The sequence below is a fragment of the Panicum hallii genome, chromosome 2 (assembly GCF_002211085.1).
Source record: "Panicum hallii strain FIL2 chromosome 2, PHallii_v3.1, whole genome shotgun sequence".
Classification (NCBI taxonomy): Eukaryota; Viridiplantae; Streptophyta; class Magnoliopsida; order Poales; family Poaceae; genus Panicum; species Panicum hallii.
Window position 1 is genome coordinate 15,258,894 of NC_038043.1, and position 22,133 is coordinate 15,281,026.

The following is a 22,133-nucleotide window of genomic DNA, read 5'->3' on the forward strand; positions in this document are numbered from 1 at the left end:
CATGTTACCTTATGTCACCTTATTTGTATAGTAATTCAATCAACTAAAATTTGAGGTGGTTTGGGCAAGATAATTAAAATGCTAGAAAGCTAGATGTTGGATTAGAGAGCTCATGCTTTTGCAAATTTACTTAACCCTAAAGGCTTATCTTGCGAGCCCTTATTTGCATACTTCTTCGTTATTAATTGCTTAAGTTTTGCGAGTACCTACGTTGTTTTTTAAACTAAGTTGCAGGTGAGCTGGAAGTTGTGTTTGGCCACTTCTACCCTACTGATCCCGGTGCGGGTGAGGAGTAGGTCGATGTGGCATTGATGGTGTCCTTGAGCAAGACTCCATTATTTTATCACGTTTTTAAGTTATCCGCAGCGTAATCGTTCTTTTGGAGATATCATATTAAACATTAAACTTTATAATTCATGTCCCTCTTAAATGCTAAATTTTGAGCCCAAGTCTTCTATTTTGTTGACCTTAAATTTTAGATTTGAACCCTCCTATGTTGAACTTGTAATGTTTATTTGTTAAACCTTGTAATGCTTAAAAATTGCTCTTTATGGTTCATTGGCAATATATGTGATTGTAAATGATACGTTTGTATGCATGATTTTGGACATATGGTGGAGCACGTACCAGGACTACCGGATTTGATATTATTTTTGGCGAATGACGTGTCAGTTGTTTATAACTTAGATGTAAGATAACACGTGGCATGCTCTTGGTGCAAGCGTGTATTAGCTCTCATGTTAATGATAATGACCGGCGGTTCGCTTAAAATGGTATCAAATTGGACGGTTGACGGTTGTTACAGTGATGATGGGCATGATGACAAGGCGGACGAACCCGCATCGGCAGCGAGGAGGAGCCGCGGGAGTTGCGACGATGTCAGCAAACATGCGGTGGCGGGGGCCTGAGCAGTGGCGGCGGCAGCGATGGACATGATGCAGAGGTAGATGCCGAGATGTGAAGCGACTTTAATCGATCATATTACTAACTGAAACGATAAAGCAAAATACCCTTAGCATTATTTTCATGAGTGGTTCCTGGTCCATAAAATTATAGGTTCCGGTCCACATCTTAAGTTCTTCGTAACAGGTTCTTATCACTTTTTATCACTTTTAACTATTGGATCTGGATCCTTCAACGTACCGGAAAAAATTCTCTATTAATTAATTAATAACATTTAGACCGGTACTCATCTGCGAATATGAATAGATAGAGCATCCAGACATCTAAGATTATAAAAAATATATGGTTAAACAAAAACTTTTGTAAGGAGAAAAAAACAGAGAAAGAAATCGGACTTGCAATAGTCACACCGCGTCGGTCAAATCCAGGTTGCTGCAGTCGTGGTTTCATTTTTTTCTTTGAATAAAATAGTCTTGGTTTTATCGATCACGCCATCTGTATGTCACCAAATGGACTACTGGATTCCCAAAGAAATGCAAGTTGGCTGTTGGCCGGCTCCCTGCAGGCTCAGTTCTCTCGGTCCGTCTCCACTCTCCAGCCCGATCGAAGGCTAGTCTAGTCTGCTCACGGTATAGATTTCCTTCCACTGGCTATCGCCTCGTCGATACTGACGTGGTCGACGACACATCATCATCCTTTCCACGGCAGCGGCAGCAGCCTGCCGGCCTATAGCTCAGGTAAGTTATTACACCGGTGATCTTAGGAACCTGCTTCGTTGCTCAAGTGTCGGATAGTCTCATGGAGCAGATCTGTATGTGTTTGGCCATGACGCTCGCCGAGTGCTCATGTTCGTGCTCTTTGATCATCACAGATCTATGTGTGTTTCTTTAGAAATGTTAACTTGGCCACTTAATCCATACGTAAATCGATTACCTGATCCCTACAGTCTAGGGCACAACTAAGGTCGATTCTTTATTTTCTCATCACATACTATTCCTCCTTGAATTATTTGGTCATTTGCAACTGCTTTGTGATGATTCTTACACGGTTGTGAATCGCTTTGTCTAGTACTATTGTAGGAGGAGGAGGATTAAATTCATTGGCCTTAGGTTTTTTCATGATATTCTAATTCTAATCTTTAAATTCAGTTTAAAACGTGTACCTTCTCTTCTGCAGAACACGGTTAAGTAATTTCCATGCGGTTTTCTACTAGATGGAAAGCCATAGCACGGATCATACAAGCAGTGATGTGCCAAAGGTCATCCCATTCCATTTGTTAAAAGAAATTACGAATGGTTTCTCTAAGGAGCGGATAATTGGAAGCGGTGCATATGGCCAAGTTTTTATGGTAAAGTTCTTTGCGTTTTGCTGCTGGTATTGGGGAAATATTGAACAAACTAGGAATGACACATACCACATATCTTATTGCAAATAGATTGACCTGCAAAATTTTATTATCTTCTAATCTTATTTTATGGTGGAAGAATGTAGCCCTAGCTTCGCGAAACTAGCTTGAACAAGAGATATATACATGGACCCAAATTGTGGCATTGTTTACTTTACTACAAGTTAATATATCATCAATGTGAGATGTTGAATAGGGCGTGCATAAAGATGGGGAGAAGATTGCAGTGAAGATGCTTTATGACATGCCAGGGCTTGAGGAGGAGCAATTTCAGAATGAGCTCAACAACCTTGTACGGCTCCAGCACCAAAACATTGTGCAATTTGTTAGCTATTGCTATGAAATTCAGAAAAAACTTGTTAAGTACAATGGAAAACTAGTTCTTGCTGACAAGATATATAGGTTACTCTGCTTCGAGTATATGCAAAATGGAAACCTTGGCAAGTATCTTTCTGGTAAGACTGTTCCCTACATATAGAATAATTATATATAAAGTTAGGAATGATACCTGGAAACCAATTTTTGAGATAATAATCATTGTTTGTTGCTATAACACAGATGAGTATGATGGACTTGATTGGCACACACGCTATGCGATAATTAAGGGGATTTGCATGGGATTGAAATACCTTCACGAGGAATTGAAACCTCCTATTTATCACTTGGATTTAAAACCAGCCAATGTATTGCTGGATGAGAAGATGGTGCCAAAAATCGCAGATTTTGGCTTGTCACGGCTCTTCGGGGAAGAACAAACGCTGATCACGAAAAGTTTTATGGGAACACAGTAAGCTTCATGCTAACTGAAATTTCCTGTAAGCATGAAACATAATCTCAAATAATTCTGACTACTCAACACCCATGTATATATGGTGTCATGCGTGCAGGGGGTACTTGCCGCCAGAATACATAGAGAGCAACTTAATCTCAAAGAAGTTCGACATATTCAGTTTGGGTGTGGTAATCATAAAGATAATGACAGGACCTACGGGCTACTCCAAATGTTCTGATATGTCTCCCCAGCAATTCATTGAGATTGTGAGAAAATGCTGCTTGTCATTATCATTTTTTAAGACAAAATTGTTGTGAAAGATCACTTGACAATCTTGGCAAAATGTTACTATAGTTTTTCCGATGTAGTACCATTTATGTTGTAATCTGATATAGGTACATGAAAACTGGAGGAACAGGCTACAGGCAACGCAAATGTGCATGCTTGAGTCATCCTCCAAATAAGTGAAGAGATGCATCAAAATAGCCTTAAGCTGTCTGGAAACTGACCGAAGGAAAAGGCCGAGCATAGGGGATATTGTCCAGAAGCTGAATGAGACAGAGATGGATCAGGTTTGATCAATTTACTTTCTCTTCGCCGCTTACATTTTTAATAATTCAATGGTAAAAGATATGCTGCAGCATCGTTGTTTAAAGCGTAAGATATGATTGTCCAATTTGGAAAGCTAAATTCCTGTAAAGAAAAAATTGTACAGAAGAAAGTACAAATTGTAAAATATCATTATGTGTGCTTCAGCAGGGACCTGTTCCAAATGCCCCCGCTTTGCATAAAAGGAAGGAGAGAACGCCATCGGAAACTGCCAATGATGTTAACAGTCATGGACAAAAGCATGCCCGTATAAGGTAAATGATTTTATGCATTGCAAAGTTTGTAAATTAAAAAAGTCAAAACGACTAATATTTTAAAAAGGAGGGAGTATTAATTTAAGTCTGTTCGACAAAACAAATGATCAGAACAAGCGAGAACTCGTCTCTGCCTCGCAATGCTGCACCCACATCAGCTAATGGGAGCCGTTACAGCGGCGGTGGCGTCGAAGAGGACGTCAGCGAGAATTCATCTCCGCCTCCAGCCGCCGCACCCGTGCACGCTGCCGATATATGCTCTGAGGTGTATGAACGCCTCGTCCAAGAAGGTTTCGAGGAGGCGCTTGTTCCCGAGTTCCGCGAGCAACTCGAGGCCCACTTTGCCCGGCTTCCCTTGAGGTGACTTAACTTGCTTCACTATGAAGTTTCTATGTGCCAAATGATTTGCGGTCCGAAGATTTTCATTCTTTCTAAGACACATCTTTTATCTCTTATATGCATTCACCTCTGTGAACGTAGCTAGGAATGGATATTCCAACTCTATGGCCAATAAGACTAACAAGTCACCCACCTTGTATTACCACTGAAAAACAATTAGTTGAAAAATATGAGCATCTATGCTTACTTGGAGACTTAAATAGACAGGTTCCACCTTAGGGAAATAAATTTAACCAACTAAGCTACATGAATTTTTAGTATGTGCAATCTAAATTCGTACAAAATTGTCTGAGTTTGGACCGGGATATTTTTTATGTTTCAATCCATGTAGGGATATTTCCATCTTGATACTTGTGTTGTTGCTGTCGTATTGACAGTTCATATGAGACGCATACTCTTTATTAAGAATCTTCACAAAAATTTAAGAATATCTTTTCTATGGTAGGGGGTTCACCGCACCATATTCCAATCTCTTTTCGACTGCCTGGATTTAAACCTGACCATTATGCTCATGTCCTTTGCGTATTAACAATTCGACATATTTATAAGCCCCCAATATGAGGAATTGGTGCTCGTAGCCTAAAAGAGGGAGGGGTGAATTAGGCAAATTTAAAACCTTAACCTATAGCTGAAACTAAATTGCACAAAACATAAGCTAGAATATGCTATTTAGATGTGCAATTACGGTTCATCTAGTGTTAAACCCTCATCCTAAAATAAGTTTTGCAACATATAGCCAATTCTAGCTTGGGCCTACTCTAAGGAAGTAAAGATACACAAGTTGCACGTATAAAATATGAAAACGTAAAGGGGAGATGAGAGGAAGCAAACTCTTGACACGAGAATTTATTCTATGGTATCGGTAGGCACTAGGCCACCTCAAATCCACGTTGTTGATGAATATTGCTTTACGGTCACCAAGTCTCTTCCGGGACTCCTCTTGACTTGCCACAAAGGCTCGGCCACAGCTCATGCCAAGCCCCCCGGTCACCTTGATGCCGCCTTCAATACGGAGCTTCCCATGGGGAGGGGTCTCCTCGTCCCCCGCACAAAGCCATCGTCGCCGCTCCACACCAAGCCGAAGGGTCGATGACTTGCCGGTGAGCTACCAAGATTACAGCGGTGGTTCACTCTAGAACCATGCACAAGGCAACAACACCTTGCTCTCTCACTCTCTCTGGGGCTAAACTAGCCCTAACACTCTCATAGTATGTGCTAAAGCCTATGAATGTGATCAATTAGCACTCTTGTGGCTTGGAGGTCTTCTTCAGTGTGCATGTGACTTCTCCGAACACTAACAACCTCAAATGACCCGAGGTGAGGCGCTTAAATAGGCTAGAGGGGCAGCTTATAGCCGTTACCCGCTTTTCTGCCAAAAGGCTTAGAGCGTCGGTTAAACCGGTCATTGGTGTCGGTTTAACCGGTCACACTGAGCTTGCCTGGTAGCCATTAAATTCTAACGGCCTACTTCTGCTGACGTCATTGCACCGACACCTTGCACCAACAGATATCGGTTCATCCGGAGCTGAACACTTTGCTGAGCCAGCCATCTGCAACTTTAAAACCTCTCGAGCACATTGAAGTATTTTTCACCATCGGCTCAATCGGTGCTGAAGGCACTTTTGCCAAAAACCTTCCGGAGCTTCTATGCATATCACCAGATCAATCTGACATTACACCGACGCTTACTGTCCATAGCGTCGGTTTAACCGGTGCTACTGGACTTCTCTTCACTTGTTCGTCGTTGCAATTCTTCGTTGCACTTACCCATTATAAATTGATGCTGTCGGTTTAATCAGTCGACTGATTCCTGCTGCAATTTGTCCAAATCATCTCAGCTGTCTCATCCATGGATCTAGAAATTCTACAAATATGGTCTCACAAACTTATTAGTCCCATTGACTATGTTGTCACTCAATCACCAAAATCACAATTATGATCTAAAGGATCCATTTCTTACACTCAAATACTTCCACGTACCTTTTTGGTTAATATACTCAAAGTTTGCTGTAAAATCCATCTCAATTTCCTTTTCCTACTAAATTAAATGCCGTGCATTACTAGATTTATAATATGGTTTGAGTACTTTGTGCGAATGGCGAACGATTATTGACCTTCTTTTATATATTTTTTTCAAATGGGTATCAAGGATCTTTATTTTAATTAAGGTATTTCTCAAGAGTTATTTACTAAGTGGTTGATATTTTTTGGTTGGAAAATGTTGGCAAAGGATTCTTGGTTGCTAATTTGTTTTCACACCTAAGGATTGTATAAAATAAATTACAAAACCCTTGGTCATTATTTAACAAAAATAATATAGAGAAAACAACAACCCTAAGTTATATGAAAAAACATTAAAGAAATATTATACATATTGTACTGGTTGTTAAATGAATCACTTCCATGTGCCCAAAGTTAATCAACAAGTATTGTGAATTGAAGGGAGTATGTTTGTGTTGGAAATCACTCCCTTTCTCTTGAGTGTTTATCACAAACACACACTAGTATTTCTTATGGTGTACTCACACACAAGCACAAAACAACAGAAGTAGTTTTTTTTTATCGATGTGGCCGTGCTAGTCCTGATCGTTTTCTCACATATATATAGTTGATACAGGGCTGCACACATGCACATGATATTCTCCTAATTAATGCAGTCAATGCCCATATGATCTGCATATTATTTTGTTTAACTAAAGGCTGAAATCTTGCTACCACTAATAGTATTGAACCTAGACACTACTTGAACCTGGACATGGCCTTCTAGTAACAAGAATAATGCTAACAATTTGTGTTAGACATTGTATCGAATATTTGCACTGAGTCTGGTTACGATGTGACTTGAGTTGTATTTAGCAGTCGAGTAGAGTTCGAGCCAAACTCTCTAACCCGGACATCCTCTCGTAAATATGAAAGGAGGGCTGCTGTTGTAACCATGACGACACAGTGACAGGCTCATAGGAGGGAGACGGCATAATACTAGGACCCTAAAGTGGCTAGTGTTGCGATATTAGGGAGGAACGCCCGTAAGTCATGCCTCGGGGATGTAGGCTTCGGTTGAACCACGTCAACAAAGATCATGTCGTCCCTGGTGTCGTCTATGATCTTGCGAGTTCGTCTCGGTAGATTCAATTGTCACTTCCACTAATGGAGATTAGCAGGTGGCTCGTCGTCGATAAGGCTAATTTTCTAACAGTTTGCATGGTTTGAGATCATTTAAACATGAAAGTTTCCCTCTCTTTTGTGGTTATAAGTTCTTGGAGGCTTCCTGTTATCTTAGTTTTTAGACTGATAATACTCCTTGTTATGCACATCATCCAGATATTGTGATGATGAGAAAAGAATGTATTTAAAAAAATGTGTTAGACCCTGTAGAGAATACAGATAAGGACAGCAAGCAACCCATAACAATAACTGATATTTGCAAAGCTAACCTTAAATTATTTAAGGATGGTCTCACAAGAATATTTTACTTTACATAACTCTTTGGAACCTTTTAGGAGCTTCAAATTCTAATCCTGTACAAGCATACACTATTAACGAATTAACATATCTCTAATTCTCTTGAGCGCTTCTAATTGCTGCAACCATATCGCACCCTATCCTCCAAAGCCGCACTACCCAGCCCTTCCGACGGGCGGACCCGCATACACATAGCACCATGCTTACACTTTTGTTCTCGTTTCGTGTAAAAAGATCAACCCGAAGGTACTATGGCAGGAGGACAAAGGCTTATAAGTTGCCTCCACCCTTGCTCAACTAGCAAGGTAGTGGTACTAAACATGTGCATGCGGCACTCATGGGCCACTACTGGACCACATCCAAATTGGACTGGATGTCACATACACCCTATCTCAAAGGATCCGACGTCCTCGTCGGTCCAATTTCACCACCATACATCCAGTGCCAGCGCTATATGCCATACTGAGTGTCCCATCCGAACCCACACGAGCCATATGCCCGCACACTAACCCGTATCTAGGAAGGTCCCCTTCAGCACACAACCGCACATCTAGTGCCGCACCATATGCCATGCATTCCACCAGGGCCCACACACGCCACGCGCTATATGCCCGCACACTAACTCGTACGCGGAACCGTGAGGGTCGACTCTGGTACCATTTGTCACACCCATCCTCTAAAACCGCACTGCCCAGCCCTTCCGAGGGACGGACCCGCATACACATAACATCCTACTTACACTTACATCCTCGCTTCGTGTAAAATGATCAACTCGAAGGTGCTATGGCTGGAGGACAAATGCTCCACCCTCAACTAGCAGGGCTCCACCCTCAACTAGCGGGTGGTGATTCTAAACTGAACATGTGCACGCAACACTCATAACACTCATAAATAAGCCAGTACCGCCACATCTAAATTGGGCTGGGTGTCACGAACCATGAATGAGCCTTGTCTTGCATTGGCGTGATATGGCCTCCACCTCTTGTTAAACATACTAGAACATCAAGCGCGCGCACACCCTATCATACTCGTAACAATACAATAAAAATATGAAAAGTCTATGTCAGTTTTTTTGTAAATATTTATTATGTTGCGAAACAAGTACTCCTGAAAATATGTTAAAAATATGCAAAAAACTTATACCAAATTTAGAAATAAGCACTAAAAGAATTGAACAAATCATAACAAATCATAAGCTACATGCAGATTTTTCTCATGTTATAGTGGTAGGATGGTATTATCAGATCTTTCAACTGTTATACACAAGGATTCTTCATAAGAGAATCATCCAAATATTTGTTTATAATAAAAAAATATATACTCCAAATACATGAACTGGTGTGGCACACATTCAATCTACAGAAATTAAAATGCTTACATCAACTGAAATAATTTGTCCATCGCAAGGGCATATTGTATTAAAAGATAAAGGAATTTGTGCTTATTCGCTGATAATGAGCTGAAGCAAAAAATGCCCAATACAGCAGCAACTATGCATTGGGACACAGTCACCACCAAAACAGTTTTATCAGTAAATATTAGTGCCCGGCAGGAAGTTGTCTGGCACCTTGATATCATGGTAAAGAAACCCCCTTGTGTTGGATGTACTCCACCCAGGCTATCAGTATGAAATCACCGGGAAGAGATTAGCTTGGTTATGAAAATCCAGAAAATAAGGACTCAAGATTCATTGACATCTTTACCATAGGTATGCTGCCACACGGATAACAAAAATTAACAACAAAATGGATGACACCATAAGAGAGACTTACCATCTAATCCTCCAGTTGAGGATTGGAATAAAAAAATATGTTAAACCGATGATAAAATATGAAACAAAGGAGTCATATCCTTTTATTGGTACTTATTTCCCCCTTGGAGAAGCATGTATAGCATTGACTCATAAGGAAGCCGATGATGCCTTGATTTCATAGATTTCTGATAAACCATGAGATGAAGAAAAATGATCAAGTAGCATATCCTGATGCTAAAAGGGGCACTCTGCCAAGACTAAGACTGACAAATCATATTGCTTGAGCAATGAGCATTCAAACATATTAACACCTAGCTACAAATAACTGCCATGAATCATCAGCTATTCAACTTTCTCTTTTCTTTTTCTAAAAAACTTGCAATAAAAAGGAACATTCAGATCAAATCAAGCTGGAAATCAAAAAAGAAAAAAATTTAAAAACACAATTTTCCATTTTAGAGCTTAATTGGACAAAATCTCATTCATTATTTTTAGTCTTGTACACATCACATACTACCAACCATTAATTTATCCCCTCACATATAGCAAACTCAGATTGAAAGAACCACCCCATGCCTAAGTTCAGTGATTACAGCTTGTTGCTTTGTTGACTGGGGTTGGCACATGCTACTTTTTAGGCACAAATTGCCTGTTAAAAGCTAGAGTCAGATATGCTCTAGGCACCTGCTCCTTCTTTTGCCTGATCTCCATCTCCTTGTCGACCTGCAGAAGAACACATCGCACCATTGTCTCAGTTCTTGCATCTGAGCAAGATAAACCATAGACTTTCAGTTAGAAGTAGCAAAACTTTTGTTGTCTTTCCTTTTTCCAATCTGAACACCCATCATATCAATTTGAATTATTTGTTGCAGAAATGAACACCGAACCAAAAACCAAAGGCAACAATGAACAATACAATAGTAGACATCTTATGCCTCTGACCTTTTTCGTCCTAAAATCAACAAGAAGTTCAGGAATCACATATCTCCAAAGCAATAGCAATGTCATATGCAGCTAATGGTGCATAAGATAACAAGAGTCTTCAGGCTTCAGAATACGTGAATCTAAATTCTTAAACTATTGAATCCTTAGCAATTCAGTAGAGACTTGACACACAGCGCACAAGAGATCAAGCATAGCATAGCAGGCACAAAAGCTTGAGGCCTGGTTCAAGAATCGAAAACATAGCAGTACCTTGTGTCCACAGCTACGGGGGACAAGCCCGGACGAGGCGACGAACGGGACGAGACCTCGGCCCCGGCACTCTGCTCGGGCAGGCACACTGGGGCACTGCTTGCCCCGGCTACTCTTGTTGTCTTGACCCTCTGCGTCGGTGCTCGATAGATCTGGGGATATTGAAAGGAAATGAAATGGCTGGGAGGAAGAGAGAGATGTCATAGAGAGGATGCGGAGATGGGATGGATACCTGCTCGGGCCCGATGGCGTCGGCTCGGCATAGCCCCCTCTTGACATCGATGAATGCCGATTAATGCCAACGAGGAGCAAGCCGTTGGTGTTGGCGGCGAAGGCAGCGAAGACATCGCCGCCGCTCCAGGCTTCTGTCGCATCGTTGTTCATCGATAGCTAGCAGAGGACAGTGCAAGTCTGACGCATTTGAAGGCCAAGACTCCAGGCTCAGGCCCACGGCCATCAATATCGAATCTGCGGCTTTCGAGGCCGGATCCGGCCAATCCGCTAGCTGGCCTGCGAGAGAGAAGGCGGCTGTTGCGCTGGATAGAGAGGAATGGAGGGAGTGGTGCGCCTAGGACTCGGGCTCGGGCTCATCCCGATGAGGGGCTCCCTGCAAAATCGCTGCAGGGGGTTTCCATAAAAGGGACTTGGTTTCCGAGGAAATTTAGTTTAGGGTTCCATTTGAAAAATATTGCTACATGTTTATCGTTCAGGATGTTAAGTTGTACAGAATATTGATTTTGTGAAAACGCAAGGCCGTTTTTGCAAAACTGCTGGAGGACACTTGGCACGCCGTTGGGCGGCGAGCGCTGTGGTGCGAGGTGGCACCTCTCTTTAATAAAACCGATTCTTCCACCAACTCTCTTCTAATATAACTGGAAATCATATTACTAGTGGGACAATCATTCTTTAAATACAATTTGAGCCACCTTTGCAACAGCCTCTATGGCTGTAGCTTTGAAGGCACAACCTTTAAGATTAAACTTAATATTGTGCTGAATTCCTCCATCTATTTTAATGCTATTCTAATTTTCTTCTATTGCTTTGTAGATATCAGCTAGATCTGGATATTTTTAAAGCAGAGGACATCTTAATCCACAAGAAGGTTTTGGCAGAAGCAAAGGATTCTGATAAACGCCCAGCATTTGCTGTCCGTTTAAGGGTAAATATATTTCTAACTTTGGTTTGAATCTTTGTTTTGTTCTTGTTGCATTGGCCAAGAGTTAATGTTCTTGTAAAACACGTAGTACTATTAGCAATATTATACTGAAAAGTTGATCAAGGTACTGATCCATCTTTATTTGCTCCAACAATTGAATTTTTTGGCCGAAATAAATTATGTTGCCATGAAAACTATTTAAACCAGTGTGTCGTGATGCAATAAAAATTCATCTTTTAACATAGAATTAGTCTACTAGATTGGGGATGCAAATATAACTATGTTATAGTATTTTATTCATGATATAAATAAATAAAATGAATCAACAACTAAATTATATGCTGTGGACAAAAAAGAAGTCTCTGGATTGATTTTGTGTAGAATGTTGACAACATTTTGTTATATGTTATTTCATTTACAATAATCTGATCCCCCCAACTTTTCCCTGAATTGGGGCTACTTTTCTATCGTATTTCTTCTATTTGCTTTACTGGTTATATATTTAAGAAGCTATAGTTTACAAAAAGGAAGGAATCAAGGAAAACAAAAGTAGGCTCATCTCTCGTTTTGTTCTTGTAATTTATTCTGGTATGTTTATTTACAATATCACCAATAAAACTTCTTTTAGTTATTACAAGTAAATAATGTTAGTTAGGATTGCTTATGTTACACTTTGATTGAAGCTTGAAGATAAAGATGTGGATGAGGTAACTCACTATAATGGAAGCCAGGAAGGGGCTGCTACTGAGGTTGCTCTATCTACCGGGTACATATGCGCCGTGCTTTCTTTTCTTCTTTTATTTATTTGGAGTGACCTTCTTTTATGGAACAGGAGGGGTTGTGGCCTCTCTGATTACATATTAAAAAAGAGGAAAACATGTTACAAAGTAGCACAAAAAAAAAGATTACAACATATTCTCGAACCATTCTACTATCCCCAGGAAGTAAGCTTTCTTTACTCTATGGACAACCATGGCAAATTCATGCTTGAAGACGTTTGCAAAGCTGCAGGAGAAAAGGTTGTTGCTTAAAGATAACATTGTTTCGGACTGTCGAAATACTCCAGGACATAATGATGATCTGCAGGAAGAAGGGCTTTGCAATCTGTGTTTTCAAATCATCTAGGATTTCAAAGGGAGTTAGCATTGTCTGGATATGAAGAATTATAGTATCCCATATTTGTCCGTTTCAAAACTTGTTCTCACCGCTACCTTTCCTGAACCTTTGAAAGAACAAGTAGTTAACTTATGATGCTGAGGTGTACAGCTGCTAGCAATAGATGCATAAGAACAAAGGTAAAAGATACACAATATGTCTACAATAGTAAATGGGAACGGTTGCTGAAGTTGCAGCTGGTACAAATGGATTTTATTCATTTCCATGCAATGGTAGCTTGAAATGGCATATTCTCACTGTTTTCGTTGCTGTTCATTGGACTAACAAAATGACTTAACATGTTAACAAATTGATGCATTTAAGTACAGTTTTAAAAATAATGGTATCACAGTTGCAATAAAAGTAAATATTGCACCCTTCTATTTGCACCACACTATATCTAGCTTGAGTATTATGAAAAATTACTTTGTGTTTGCACTAGATTTGTTCACACTGAACCTGTAGACGTGCACATGTAAATAGCCCTTTTTTGTCCAGATAAAATCCTACTTTTCGATTTTCTCATGACTGGACTAATTGTATCTCTCTACACATCTGACAGGCCAGATACATTATATGCACGCAATTATGAGATTATATTATCCACGGTCGAAAATCCCAGTAACCTTACACAGGTAAGCTTTTCTACACTTACAACACAATTTTTGTAAGAGTTAAACCACGTATATTATTTACTACTTTCTGTTTAATAATCTTAGATCTAGTAGCCCATTTTTACCATGTCTGCTTGTATGGTAATCACCTTTGTAGCTATTGGTGTAATCTGTAAGAGTATTTTGGTTATGCTAGTGTCAGACATGCCATGTATAAAGGCCGTAGGCAGTAGTAGTAGCAGTAAGAGCAACCATGCTGCAGTAAATTGAGGCATGACCTCATGAAAATGGTAGTAGTTGCAGTGTGTCCAAGCACTGTAGGAGGTATGCCATACATCATCAATCATGTATAAATATAGAGAAGGGGCCAGCTGGGGTCTTTGATCCAGCAGCATAAAAGTTTATGCATGTGCTCATCTACCTCTAGCTCTAGGTCGTGTTCAAGAGCACTGCTAACAGTAGCTAATACTTGTTTCAATCTTCCTTGCCCTTAGAGGTACTAATATTTGGTAATGTCTGTTGATCCTCTACCAGTGTCAAGAACAGACTAACAATTGTTCATTGTGTGCTTTCTTTACTTTCTAGGCACCACATAGCATCTAATTGTGTAAAACTCGTTCTGACAGCTGTCCGTTTTGCTTGTGGACATTGGGCTGAAAATTAAGGAAGCTCATATTTTCTCAACAAAGGATGGTTATACTCTTTATTGCTTTAATGTTGATGGATGGCAGGTAATTTTAGTTTCTTATCATGTGATTTTCTGAATTACCTAAATGATGAAAGTGTTATGGTCCAATTATATATGAACAATTTTTTTTCTACACTCTACTCAAGTTTGATAATTTTGCATGGAGTGATCATCAGGATGTTCAAGGTTTGCATAAGGCGCTAGGAGAATTGATTTTGAGAAATAAGGTATTTGATTTCTTATTAATATGCAATTTTATCACTTAAAGTTATCTCACTTATGATAGGAATAAGTCCATATTTGACCCCTCAACTTTTATGTTTGTCTAATTTTGGACACCCACTTCGAAAAAACCCCAATACCTGGGTTTTGAGGGGGTGTGGCAGCAGCTTCTCCAACAAATTGCCAGTTTTTTTACATGGCTTGGGCCCGGCTATCATTCACTCCTCCCTCTTCCATCTCGCCATTTCTCTCCTTCTTCAAACAAAAACAAAGCCATAGAAACAAAACATTGATATGACAGGCTAACCCATGTATGCCACTATTAAAATTAATAGGAATTTTTTGTATATTAAAATCACAATAAATCATGAACCAGGTCATGAAAGGAGCGAATAAGAACATACATGCAGAACTACGTCATAAAAACATATTTAGTCAATAAGAACAATATAAAATCTATAAAGAACATCTCTAACAGAACAAATAAACCTGTATATCCAGAAGCGGGACCGGTGCCTATTCAACTATGTAGTTCGACTAGATCCGACCAAAATCTTGACTGATTTGGAGAACAGCAGACATGATCACCTGTGAGCAGTCACACAAGGATTGCGCTCATGAAAAACCTTATTGCGTGCCTATCCCGAGCAGATCTCGGATGGCTGGCTTCTGAGGACAAGTCTCCCAGCAACCTGTGCACATAGAATGCTGGGACGGAGATGCAAAAGCACAGAAGCAATAGGAGAACAAGGGAGGGATGTCTATTTTTGCATTCAAGACAGGAGGGGAGACCTCTCTTATATAGGCACCTAGGTAGAAAGGTTCACTGAACCTGGATAGACAACGGACAGAAATGATGATTCGTTGGTTACCGGTAACAGAAAAAATTATTTAACGTTGAATTCAACCGTTACAGTCATCAACCCATGGACTAATGCTCCACCATAATGATCAACAAAACTTAACCAATACCAGCACCACATGACAGTCACGTCACGTCTCGTATGGCATGCTACACCACGCCTCGCCTCGCCTCACTTCGCCACACCAGGCCGACTACCTTGGCCCGATGAGGTAAGCGAGCATGCGTCTGTTACGTCATTCTTCTTATCTTGGAATTTATTGATTTAATTGGAAATAAAATGGGCCAAGACCAAATATCAAGGCAAGTGAAAATGCTCTCACTTTCACTGTTGTTTTGATATACCATTTTTTAATGGAGATCTAATTAGGGTTGGAAACATACCTAGAGCAGAAGCTACACTTATCCACAATTGAACAATGGACTATAGCTTCAATCGGTAGTTTTGTGCGAACAAGCTTAACCAATGCCTTTTAATAGTACTAGGCTGCTGAAAGCATCCCTATTTGGAGCGTATAAGTCATAATCCTAGCCTTTTCATGAGCTTCTATAGATTACCCTATCTCATAGACTTTGACTACCGATCAGGATCACATAGGTGTGTTCCTTATAAGATACTCTATAGGACAATATCTTTTCTTAGATGAGTCACTCGGAATACATTAAGGTTTTATCCAACCTACCATACAGATAAGGGGAGTAATGCATCTCCAATGGATTAACCTTTTATAATAAAGGTACTCTGCTCTCATCCTACCAATAGCTTGTGTCACTATCCTACTCCACGGGATCTCCATTCATATAAGATAGGTTACCACTATGGTAGAATTTAGGTAGGTTTCAAGCCCATTTCTCTATATGCCTCAGTCAATTATCTTTCTTGATAGGCCTTTTGTAAAAGGATCTGCCAAGTTTTTAGCTGTCTGCACATAGTTCAAGGTTGTTACGTACTAATGCTCATGGGTCAAAATTAAATGGCACATTGGGGTGCCAGGTTCAGATGGCATTGGAGTTGAGAGTCAAAATTAGACACACATAAGAGTTGAGGGACCAAAATGGACTTATTCCATTATGATAACTCCGATCCTAATTCATATGTATAGAACCACTATCCAAAAGACTAACACTGGCTTTCTTTTAGAAAATTGAAAGGGGCTCATGGTCTGGCTCAACTTCAACAAAGTTACTACCATTCCAAGAAGAAGATTGTGTGTCAGATACTAATAAAAGTTTGGTGAAGATTGTGAAGAAGGTTGCTTCTGAATCTTGTGGCAATATGTGAGTCACTCTGTATGCCTCTTAGACCGACATGTAACATCTTGTGTAGTGTTTTCTTCATATGATGTGTGCATGCTAATGTGAAGGTTTCATGGGACTTACTTTGGCGAGAACGTTGCTATTAATGTATTAAATTCTAAGAATTTGAATCAAAAGATTTGGAATGAATTTAAGCAAGAATTCTACAAGTTAAGGTATTTTACATTTCTATGAAACCACTTGTTAAGTCTTTATTGTTATATTCTCTCCTTGAAGTTGTACTTCCTGGGTATATTATGGTTAGAGAAAACAGTCTCACAGTAGGCTGAAGTGAAAACAAGTTTAAGTGAAAACAAGTTTATCTTCACTAGTTTGTCTTTTGCAAGTAATAGCAAGTAACAAGAATCAGATGAAGATACGTACCTTTCCTTCAGCTTCCACACTTTTTTCAGGGAACTTCATCATGCCAATGTTATTCGACTGATCGACTCATGCACAAGGCCACCTTGCATAATAACAGGTGAGACGTCATGCTAGCAACATTTGAGTCTTGATAAAAAAAATTATTATTGTACAAAGAATCAGACTTCCCAAAGAATTTGATTTGTGTTTTTTTACCATTCACTAAAAAAATGGCTTAAAGACGCCATTAAATGTCACATCCTTGCAGGTGTGTGGGAAATGAAAATCGTGTCTATTGATCCATAGAAGTATACACGCCACAGAGCATTTAATTTCTTTTATGTAATAACTTAATATCTTATTGCATCTTGCAGAATGGATTTCTGGAGGGAACCTATTCGATTTCTTGCACAATGAGCATAATGTCTTGGACCTTCCAATGCTTGTGAAGTTTGCATTGGATGTATGCAGAGGGATGTCTTACTTGCATCAGAATGGCATCATCCACGGAGATTTGAAATCTGCTAACCTTCTAATGGATAAAAATCATGTATGACTATTAAGTTCTTATTTGGTGGTGCATACTATTTAGGTTCATGGTTGTACAATTGAAAGCACGTACTGAGCATATGAATGTATAAGTCATCTTTATTGCTCATTTCTCTAGGTTGTGAAAGTGGCAAATTTTGGTTTAGCTCGTTTCCATGATCAAGAGGGTGTTATAACGGCTGAAACTGTGACCTATAGATGGATGGCACCAGAGGTATTACTCTAGCTGCGACCGATAAAGCTAACTGAAATTGGAAACACAATTCCACCCTTTTCCTCCCCTTTTAATTTTGTGTTGTTTTACTCCAAATGGAGCTTGATCTTTGATTAATTGAAAAGTACGTATTTCAAGAATAAATTATTTCTCTTTCCAAAATTTTAGCAGGAGCACTGCCAGGTAAACAATTATTTTTGATCGGTTGTATTTATAAGGATCTAAATTCTGTTGTTTTCCACATGCCATGCATTTAATTGGTAATGAATACTCCGTCAGAAAATTTGTTTCTAATCTTTTTCCCGAGTACAATCTGTAAAATTCTTCAATCACTTTTGTTCTGCATGTTTAGGTTATAAATAATCAGGCCTACGGCACCAAAGCAGACGTGTATAGTTTTGCTATCGTGCTCTGGGAGCTTATGACATCCAAGGTATTATATTATTTCATTGACAAGCTTACACAGATATCTGCCAAAGAAACTCGTTTGTAAATCATCCAAGGTATAGTTCTTGTCTTTCAAGTCGTCTTACCTCTGAATTTTTCAGATTCCCTATGATATCATGACCCCACTCCAGGCAGCTGCAGGTGTGATAGAGGTTTGGTCCTTGCCATCTTCCTCAGCTTCTTGGTAGCAGATATATATGTTCATATGCATAACGCACTTTAGCAGCTATGTTTCTTTAACCAGAAGGTGCAACAAGAGATAATTCTGCGAACATACTTCTTCTTGGATTCGATTTGACCCATTTATACATGTGCCTGGCTTTCTGAGCATATGGTGTCAATTTGTTTTGTAGAAATGTTTCCAAACGTCTCAATAGTATTCACAGGAATTGTACTGATTGTACCAGGGTTTGCGCCCACAACTTCCAGCAAAAACACATCCAGGGTTAGTGAATTTGATGCAGAGATGTTGGAACGCCATGCCATCTGCCCGCCCTTCCTTCTCAGATATAGTTACTGAATTGGAGGGCATTCAGGCAAATGCTCAGGTATGACTACATAGGCCCCTCAAGCTTGCTCTCAAATGAAGCCTTCTGCCATTTCAACGATCACTGCTATTTTAGGGAACATTGACATCAAGGGAGACCGGCCAGAAACAAGTGGATCACTACCACAAGCCCTCGCAGTTGCTTTCAAATGAATCTCTCTCCGGTTCTGAGCACACAACATTCTTCACTGCTACATCTGAGAATACAACATTCTTCACTGCTCTGACAGGGACCATCGAACCAGAAAGACAAGGATTACCCAGGCAGTAATGATTTTCACTAACCAGTAGAAAAAAACATAAATAGTGTTAAAAACGTCGGAAAAAGGAACTGTGATTCATCAGGGACGACGAAAAATGTGGTGTCTATGTATTTGCGTTTTTCCTGTGTATCATATCATATTGTATATATGGCCATGATGCAGCATATGTAATCAAATCATTTTAAATTGTTTAAAATGTACATCTGACCCGTAATTCAAGTTTTCTAGATTACTGACTCTGTTTATGATATATCATGTTTGTTGAGTGCCTCAAAACTTGGATCTTCATGAAGGCGTTCTTTTTTTGTGCGTGTGTGTATTTTGGGGGGGGGGGGGGTGGGGCAGGCCTGGTTCTGCGATTTTGGAGTCCCGGGACGAAATTTAATTTGGAGCTTTTAATACAAATATTCATATCAAATATTTTTTGAATATTACTATTGGATAAATATTTTCTAGATAACATGATGGTGCTAACTTTGTAAAAAGTAGTAGCTGGAAACTAGTGCAACACCAAGAGGGTTTTACGACGCACAATACTACCATATACTACTGTACGAAAATGACTCGTGTGTAAATATCATATGGTCTAGATTTATCTATACTCATAATAACGTTGATTAGTAGTATAAGATAGTATAGCTAGATAGTACAGGTAATATAAGGGTATTATGGGCAAAATGATTTGTGATATCATCTCCCTTTTATTTTTTATTTTTCTCTTATCGTTCTTTTATTTTTCATTTCTTCCCCAATCCATCCCGATCCTCATCCATTCCCCTGTCCCTTCACCTAGGGTTTCAGGAGGCCCGACGGTGATTCCGTCGTTTGCCGCCGGTGAGGCGGCACGTGCCGTGCCCGACGCGCAGCACATGGCAGGAGGATGGGCCATCTCCCAGACGGCCGCTCGGGAGGCATCCGCGGCGGCGGATCGGTCCCCGCCCGTCGCCCGCCCGTCGCTCGGGAGGCATCCGCGGCGGCGTATCGGCCCCCGCCCGTTGCTCGCCCTATGGCCATCCCTCCAAAGCAGCGACGGGATCCAGATGCCTTCTCATGTTGACTGACAACATGCAAAGTTGAGTTCTCCTGGTAATTTTATATCTGTGTTCCTTCATGTAAATCTCCTCAAGTCCTCATGTATGACTATAATTTGGTTGCAGTTTTGAATTCCGTCTGAGGGTCTCTCTTTCGAAAGATGGGGACTTGTCTGTCTTGTCGCACGCATCAGGAATGTCAATGGCAAGCCACTCAGTTTCTTATTTGCTTATCGCACAAATCTTTCCGTTTGTAACATCAGGTTAGGCATTATTTGCCCAGCAAGCGATTTTTTATACCTCACTATCTAACTACTCCCTTCAGTGATGTTCCATGCGTAACTTGCTATGTCTTGTTAATTCCAGTGAGGTGAGGATAGAAGGTCTGGAGACCCTTGATTATCTTGACAATCTTAGCCACAAAGAAGAACAAGGAGACGCCATAACATTTGAGTCAGAGGTGAAGTTTTTTCCCAGTACTTTAAAGGATGGATTGATGTTATAAAACTATTTAAATCTGCTCAAACTAGTGGAAGCTTAAGTCTTGCAAGTAAATTGCTGCAGTTTCCTTGGTATAGTCATACATATAACTATGTGCTAGCCTTTGTGGATACTTAAAGCATAACTGTATAAGATTCTAGCATATAGTTGTCGTTTGCACTGGATTTTTTTCTGTCTTGGGTCAAGATTTCTAGTCTTTTGTTCAATTGCTATACAGGTCGATCGAGTCTGTGTTAGCTCCCCAAATGTAGTAGCAATTCTTGACCATGAGAAGAAACGCTCATTTCTCATAAGAAAGGAAGGACTTCCTGACGTTGGTAAGATATGTTTGCCTTAGTTACCTACCAGAAAATTAATTGTTAACAGCGTGACGGATTTCTCATTGTAATCCTGTATGTACTCCTGTCAGTTGTGTGGAATCCGTGGGAAAATAAATCAAAGACAATGGTGGACTTGGTGATGAGGAGTACAAGCAGATGCTTTGCGTTGATGCGGCCGTGGTGGAGAGAGCGATCATCCTTAAGCCATGGGAGGAGTGGACAGGGAAGCTGGAGTTATCTGCAGTTTCATCCACCAACTGCAGTGATCATCTTGATCACCCCGTCAGCATCTAGCGTGTAGTGTGGAAGTTCACATTTCATAGTGCTATATGGTGTTCGCATCATAAGAGAAGTGAGAACCTCCTTTGTACATCAGAGATAACTGATAAGTAGGTGCACGTGCACCTATGATCAGTCAGCTGCTCGAATTGATCTAGAATTGGCAACGGCAATTCTATTGTGACCTTGTCTCTGGAGTCTAATGATAGTAGTGCCTTGCTTCGGGCATAAGCATAATGCACCCAAATGGCAAGATTAAGTTTCTGCCTTATTTTCTCAAGATTTCTAGTCATATAATGTAGCCATGATTTGCCTAGACATCTGAAGCAATTGTAGCAGAACCAGTAAATTAAATGACATCCAAGAGTCCTTATTTAGACTAGCAACTGCAACTTGCTTAGTTCGGTTGTCATAAGTCATAACTCATAAGCCGAACATCCTGGCATGTGGCACAAGAATCAGTTGGTAGCCAGCCAGCGTGCGGAAGCGGCGATACGGCGAACAGTTACCAACTGATGAGAGATCCTCCAGAGTGATGCCTCCAACAGTCAAGCTGTGTGAGTCTGTGACAAGCATTTTTGGCGTCCATATGAAAGACATGTTGAAGAAAAGTAACTGGCATTCGAATGCTTAGTCAGTCATTGTAAGACGAACATCAATCGACATGCAAAGGTTCTGGTGAGAGAATCAATCATCGGCACGACAAATGATACATAGGCAAGATTGGCCAACAGGTCATTTCCCTGCTTTCCTGCCGTTCTAGAACAGAGAATGCAAGTCGACGTCTCCAGTTCAGTTCAAAAAGGGAAATGAAGAAGGCATATCCTCACGAGTTCAGAAAGGGCAAGCGAAAAATAAAAATGCAGAGAATGATA

At 40.2% G+C, this 22,133-nt stretch overlaps 1 protein-coding gene and 2 pseudogenes across 1 annotated transcript; 2 read left to right on the forward strand and 1 right to left on the reverse strand.

Moving 5' to 3' along the window:
• The first annotated feature begins 1,512 nt into the window (after positions 1 to 1,512).
• Positions 1,513 to 19,341, forward strand: LOC112879563 (annotated as a pseudogene).
• LOC112879564 lies at positions 9,089 to 11,327 on the reverse strand. Its single transcript, XM_025943841.1, has 4 exons — positions 10,984 to 11,327; positions 10,752 to 10,903; positions 10,242 to 10,280; positions 9,089 to 9,742 (listed from the first exon to the last, which is right to left on the reverse strand). The coding sequence occupies exons 1-4, from the start codon at positions 11,123 to 11,125 to the stop codon at positions 9,659 to 9,661; spliced, it is 417 nt and encodes a 138-aa protein (XP_025799626.1). The 5' UTR covers positions 11,126 to 11,327; the 3' UTR covers positions 9,089 to 9,658.
• Positions 19,342 to 19,996: 655 nt separating the features above from the next.
• Positions 19,997 to 21,538, forward strand: LOC112880906 (annotated as a pseudogene).
• Positions 21,539 to 22,133: the final 595 nt, after the last annotated feature.